This window comes from Bidens hawaiensis, unplaced genomic scaffold (assembly GCF_021521415.1).
Source record: "Bidens hawaiensis isolate Kalapana, Puna unplaced genomic scaffold, B.hawaiensis_p1.1 tig00019558_1, whole genome shotgun sequence".
Classification (NCBI taxonomy): domain Eukaryota; kingdom Viridiplantae; phylum Streptophyta; class Magnoliopsida; order Asterales; family Asteraceae; genus Bidens; species Bidens hawaiensis.
This window is the reverse complement of record NW_027492971.1, coordinates 396349-403115: the sequence shown is the minus strand read 5'-3', so window position 1 is coordinate 403115 and position 6767 is coordinate 396349. Positions and strand designations below refer to the sequence as shown.

General features: G+C 34.0%; 1 protein-coding gene across 1 annotated transcript; it reads right to left on the bottom strand.

Moving 5' to 3' along the window:
• On the bottom strand, nucleotides 1-1801 carry LOC143558584 (mitochondrial import receptor subunit TOM5 homolog). The gene is made up of 2 exons (XM_077047400.1): nucleotides 1643-1801; nucleotides 1-228 (listed from the first exon to the last, which is right to left on the bottom strand). Exons 1-2 carry the CDS (start codon nucleotides 1727-1729, stop codon nucleotides 151-153), a joined length of 165 nt encoding a protein of 54 aa, XP_076903515.1. The 5' UTR covers nucleotides 1730-1801; the 3' UTR covers nucleotides 1-150.
• Between the last annotated feature and the right edge of the window lie 4966 nt (nucleotides 1802-6767).

Genomic DNA, 6767 nt, shown 5'->3' with positions numbered 1-6767 from the left:
AACAAAATCATGTTTCATTCCATCTTTGCAAAAGTATCCATAGTAAAAGCATATCCAAAATCATAAAATTTGAGAATCTTGATATTAGTTATTATCCAGAAGAAACATGACTGCAAACCAAATGTCAAATAGATCCAGAATCCATCTTCTTCATATAGCCATGAGGTCACCAAAATTCCTCATCAAAACAATAGAACCCGCAAACAGCCCTACAGCACGAAGTAGTTTCTGAAACAGAACAGAAAATCAAATTGTGGCTGGATCAATCAACGGGTTGGATAGCAAAACAAGATAAATAAGCTCTATATAAACTAGGAAGTGATATCGTTTTGTTTAGTTTTTGATTAAGGTCAAGGACTGGCTAGAAAGAATTTTGGCTTAAAATATCACTTGAAAATTGTAACATCATTACATTGTCGCACAATTTTGACCCATTTACATGTATGTTTAATCTTTATTGAGTGAAAGCAAACAGATAAAACAATTGAAAGTGTAGTTTTTATGCATAAACCAATGAAACCATTTTATCAAAAATATAGATTTTTTATTGAAACAATATGAACATTGTATTGATATTTGGAACACAATAATTAATTATAAAAGGGTTTAAATCACTGAACAAAAATTGTATCAGTCAATCAAACCACCTACCCTGGTTCTACTATTGAATATACCATTAAACAAAACAAATAAAGCAATGACCAAAAAACAATTTGGAAGACAGAAAAACAAGTTGGAAGATCAGAAAACAAGCTGTAATGCCATTATATTCTCTCACAATTTCAACCCATGTACTTTGTATATTTTACCTGAATCAATTCAAATCAAAAGAGTAGCTCAAAAATAGACAGATCAAAGGCTGTTCAAAAAGCTCGGGCTTGCTTGATAAAAGCTCGAATAAAACTAGCTATAAAAAGTTGATTTGAAACATCCTGAGCTGATTTGGATCATTTTTGTAACCGAGCCAAAATCGACCCAGGCTCGGCTCGAGTCATGGGTCGGCTCGTTGGCTCGATCTTAAGCTCATTTAACTTCAAAATCGAGCTAGAGCCTAGCTAAGTTGCCTCGTTTAATTTCAATCCCGAGCTCGAAACCACCCTGGCTCGACTCGTGAACATTCAAACATATTGAAAGTGGCCTAAAGTGTAATTTTACAAAAATAAAAAAGATTTTCATTGAAAAAATATTAATTTTGTATTAAGAGTTTAAATTTACAAACAAAAAAGAGTTTTGAGTCAATCAAACCAAACATGACCCAACACGCCCATTTTGCTACCTCCAAGAACCGGGCTCGATGGCTCAATAACTCCTCACTCTCTCTCAGTCAAAATGAACTCTGTTTATTCAACTTTCATACAGATACACAAAGCATAGGCCTATGAAGATCTAGACAATATAACAACAACAACAACAATTACAATAATAATAATAATAATAACAATTACAATAATAATAATGATAATAATAATATTCATATCTGCTGTGAAGCCAAAACTACAACCAAAGCGAAATCTGAATATGACGGTAGTAAATTGAGATATGCACGGATAGAAACCCAAAGTATGAATAACGCAGCAGAGATAAGCAAGATCTAAATCATGTATTCAATTTGAAGGAATGAAGTAGTATTAATAATACTTACGGCGTTAAGAGCCCAGTTTTCTTCATCGTGAACTTGGGATCTCCAGAAAGCTTTTATCTTCTCCAACGAGATTACAGCGTCGGCCATCGCTAAACCCTAGAATTCAAAGTATGTGAATGAGAATGAGACTTATCAATTAGGGTTTTGGAAGAATAATAAATAATTGGGGGCTTTTTATTTTAACGAGCCTTGTTATATTAATACGAGAATATTGTTTACTTTTTTATTTATCTTTTACAATTATAATTTCATGCATCGTTTTTACCGTATTTTATAAAATGTGAGCGAAATAAAAATAGAAACACGATAATAAATATATTTAAATTCATGGGGTATAAATTTTCTTATTTTCGGTTTTTGAGAGCTTGAAATCGAGTCATTGCACAATTTTCTTTTACTATATCAAACGTTTCTCTTTCGATCGCACAAATTAAAGCATTGTTCAAATACTCATCACCTATTCGCTTGTGAAAACACGTATTGTGAAGCTTCATTTTAGAAAAATTTTTAACGGTTGGGTTGCAATCGGTAAAACCAACGCTAGCTTAATATTCGATAAACCAAAGGAAAAGTGGTGTGTTTTCTGGCTTCCACCATTACACGAGCAAGGTCACACATTTAACTCAATTAAATTTATCAACTTTCTTTAAAGTGTGATGAAAGATTGTATGATCACCCGAAATACACATCTTTCTTTATTACTAAAATCATCTGGAAACAACTCCGAAAATGCCACTAACTTGGAAAACGAATCTCATAAATTTAAAAACTAGACATATTTTCTAACAAACTTGTTGAAAAATCACTGAATCTATTTTCAAGTTCTTATATTCGCATATCCTAAACCGTATTAAAAACTTCAACCTCAAAATGATGATTTTGTTGAGCCTGTTTCTGTTTGATATTTCTCGTTCAAACAAAAGAAAAAAATTATTTTTATTTGCTTTGAGCTATAAACTTTGTTTGGGCATTATTTGATCTGAACTTTTAAAAAATGATGATTCTGTTGAGCCTGTTTCTGTTAACGATTCTCATTCAAACAAAATAAAAAAAAAATTAATGGATTTTATGTGCTTTGGGCTTTATTTGATTTAAACTTTTTAATTGGTTGGACTTTAAACATATAGGGGTAATGCAATATTTTTTTAAAGGTAGCGAAATACGAAAACAGAATCAAAAAGAAAAAAAAAGAGTTACACTACTGACGAAAAGTTGAGGGGTAGCCTGATTGTGAACTACGTCCACCCCCTGTGAGAAACATCATCGATGAGGAAACCCGTGATATAATGAGTAACTTTTACAAAAACATTTATATATTTTTTTAAAAGCCAGCTTCAATCGGGAGCCATATATTTGTTTTCAGCTATCCAGATGGCAGACTTCCCACGAGTTCTCACATCCATAGTCAAACCATGCAAACACGCTTATATCCATCAAAACTACAAATAATAAGGGGTAGCTGAAAGAGGAAACAAAACATTGATAGAAGCAACCATATTTTAAATGCTTATAACTTTTTCATACGCTAATATTTTTTTAAAATAAATGGCATCATAAAAACGAGCATTTTATTATCTTTAATTTGAGTATAATATTGCTATAGTTTACGAAGTAAAAAAAAACATTTTATGCAGAACTGTTTGTGGTTCGATTTTGATGTTTTAAATTAAACCATGTGCCAACTTTACGCATTTTTTTGTTGCCAAAAATCGAAATTGAACTGTTTAAAATGAAAACTCAACTAAGTTGAACCATTGTCAATGATTAGGTTTCGATATAGTTTGTACTTCGACAATAAATTGAGTTTAAAATAAGAATTATTAATCTGTCTATACATTCACTTCAAAATAAGCACCAACCAATACTTAAGAGAATCATAATATGAACAAAGATAACTTTGGTCACATAAATGATAAACCTTATTAGAATAAATAGAATGCGAAATCATAACAAAAACAAATATTACAAAAAAAAAAACCATACTGAAAATTGCACTAAATTAAAGTTGTAAAAGACGACTTTACTCGTATTAGATAAAACTTTGTTTAACTATATTTTAACTATATCTAATATATATTATAAAACATATCTAATACTAAATAAGTAAATAATTAACATTTTCATATGTACGGTCAGCTCCAGTTTCCACTGTGAAGCCACACTAATGAACAGTCTGACAATTTCAAACGGAATAATGAACACTCAAAAATTTATTACATGATTACCAAAGTTTGTGTTTCCCACTGCATCGTGCGGGCACCCTTCTAGTTAACTTATAAGTCACAATATCATGAACTTATTAACTTTCCCTTTTTGAAAAGTTAATAAGCTAAAAAGGAGCCTAAATAAACAATTTCAAACACCCCTTACTTTTAAAACATAAACGGCATAATAATATTTAAATAAGAAACTCTTACAACGCGTAAATCTAAAACATTTCATAAAGAATCTAATATACGCATGTATCTATATGCTGTAGGTTTAAGTTTGAAAGTGTATCCATATAGGTTCCTAGGGATGATGGTAAAGAAATATTCATTTTTTGTGTTCCATTTTCTTAAAATGTTTATATATTAATTTACTTGGACATCTTATGGTTTGCAGTTTCCTGCAATTTGACGGCTAACATAGCCTGTCTGGTTTTTGTTTGAGATTGATGGCCAAATGACAACGACGAAGGCTCGCATTGGAGGAGGAATGATATCTCTTTCAGTAACGCTAGGAGTTGGGGTCAAGATAGCCATTCTCTGATGATGGCGCGGTTGTTGAAGACGTGGATTTGGTGTTGCTTGGGGTCGCCATTTCACCGAGTTTGTCTATAGACTCGATTCTACAATCATTCATACCCATGCTTTTACTCGGTGAAGAAGCTGCAATGTAGGCCCTGGCATTCGGTTGTTACATTGTATGGGCAGAACCTAAAATTGTTGCCCCTTACCGACGATGAATGCAAAGGGGGGTTTGTCGGTAAAACTCATTACCCGTGTGTCAAAATGATTGATCGGTAGAAAAGGTTTATGGTTTTTGTTTTTGTTGTACAGTTACAAATTTGAAAGTCAACTTTTGATTTTTGTATTTGTAAAAAAAATTTATATACATTGTATGTGAGCTAAACACGGGTGATATCATTTTATCTTTTCTCCATTGTCATGGAACGTAATAAAATAATAAAAAACTAATAAACTAATATATTTTAAATGCAGAGATAATGTTAAAAGGTATAATTATATATGTCAATGTCATAATGGTTACGCATCAACTTTACAGATGCACTAAGCGGGTAGTGGGTTGAGTTTGATACCGAGTATAAAAGCTCCTAAGTGGAATCGTGAACATGACCATCCCGAATGTTTGGTAGCATCTCTATGACCGTTCAACAGCTAATTTAAAAAAAAAACTATATTTTAAATTTTAACCCTTAGGGGCTGTTTGGTTCATAAATTGTTTTAAAATTGGAATTGGAATTGGAATTGAAATGGAATAGAAATCCTTAAACACTTCAATTCAAACAATATGCAAGCAACCCACTCCACACCTTGACAAATGAGCTGTCGTTCTATTCTCTGAGCAAGACAGTTGCCGCCGCCGGCCGGCCGGCCACCACCAACTCTTGTTGTCTCTCACTTCAATCTCTCTCACTCTCTCTCTCTCTCTAAGATTCTCGATGCCTTATAAGATATTACTACCTGAAAACCTAGATCTGATAAAACGCTGCAGTCGGAAAAACATTGGTGGTGCCAGACGATATTTCCAGGTGAGTTTAACAAAGCGAAGGGGTGGCGGTTATGCTCAGCAATGTTATAGCCGGAAGAAGGGGGCTTATATTTCGCCGGAATTACATTGGTGGTGGTGGCCGGAAAAAATTTCAGTGGTCGCCGTTGGCGGTGGCCGGAGAAAAATAGGTTGATGGTGGTGATTAGAAGTTTTTTAGAGTTATTTAGGTAATGTTATAAAGATTCCATTGATTATGAAAACTTTCCATCCAAGCATGGAAGGATTTTGAATTACATTGATAAAATCAAATTCAATTCCATTTTCTCTTTCTTACCAACCAAACAAGTCACGTAATGGAATTCAAATTCCAATTCTATGAAAATCCCTTTGAACCAAACAGCCTCTTATAAACTAACTCATCCCTTCTTTACTAAAATTCTCTACTATTTTACCAAACAACAATCATGGATCGGTGTTTCGAAGAAAGGGAGAGCCAATGGTTCTCGTAATCCCAATCTTAACGTTCAAATCACGCAAAACAAATGCCTCCCCAATTCCAAAGTTGGTCACCACAATTCGGCTTGTATCGGTAAAAACCAAATATCGTCCCAATTCCAATGCTTCCCGCAACAAATGTCAACCCCTGGGATCTCTTGAACTTTTATCTAATATGCCTGACCCGGATCACACCCAACAAAGTCAAAACCAATCTTCATAAAAATTACAAAACCCAAAGTACACTAACTAACTACTGCCAACGCCAAGAGTCAGAAAATACCGATAGAACGAAGAAAGTGACCAGTCAAATGATCACTAGAGGGAGAAAGAATGTGATACCATGGAATGAGTTAGCCATAGCAAGGGCTTGGGTCTTTATATCGGAGATATAAAGAACCGAAAAATGGAAACCAACAAAAACACAACTTGTTTTGGGGAGGTATCACTGACCACGTCATCGCTCAACTTGTTTCAACCCATCGTACCGTCCATCAAATTACTTCAAAATGGAAAGATTTACAACATAAAAGAAAAATCAAATTCAACGGTATCGCTAACAAAAGGTTGGTGGGTCGAAGGAGCGTATAAACATTGCGTCACTTTACGCATATAAGAAAGGTCTTCCTCATTTAAATTCGTGGAATGTTGTTAGGACCCATAGGAAATGGCGTGTCGTACTGAAAATGGGAAGCGAGTTTATTACTTAATCGTATAAACGAACAAAGACATTGGCTTCAAACGCGCACACGTCTCTGGACAACCAATTTTCAAACGTTGACCTCAACATGGACCTCAAGGATGATGAAGACCCATTCCTAAAAGAGTCCGAAAAACCAACATCAACAAGTGGCGCAATTTCCAAAAGGAAAGGGCGGCAAATATTGACCCCAAATTACGAGCCTGAGGTAAAGAA

Bases quoted from the DNA above. Each gene is read 5' to 3' on its own strand.
- LOC143558584 (XM_077047400.1), bottom strand. From the start codon at position 1,729: ATGGCCGACGCTGTAATCTCGTTGGAGAAGATAAAAGCTTTCTGGAGA. The intron at 229-1,642 runs GTAAGTATTATT...GTTCTGTTTCAG, and splicing joins AAAACTGGGCTCTTAACGCC to AAACTACTTCGTGCTGTAGG.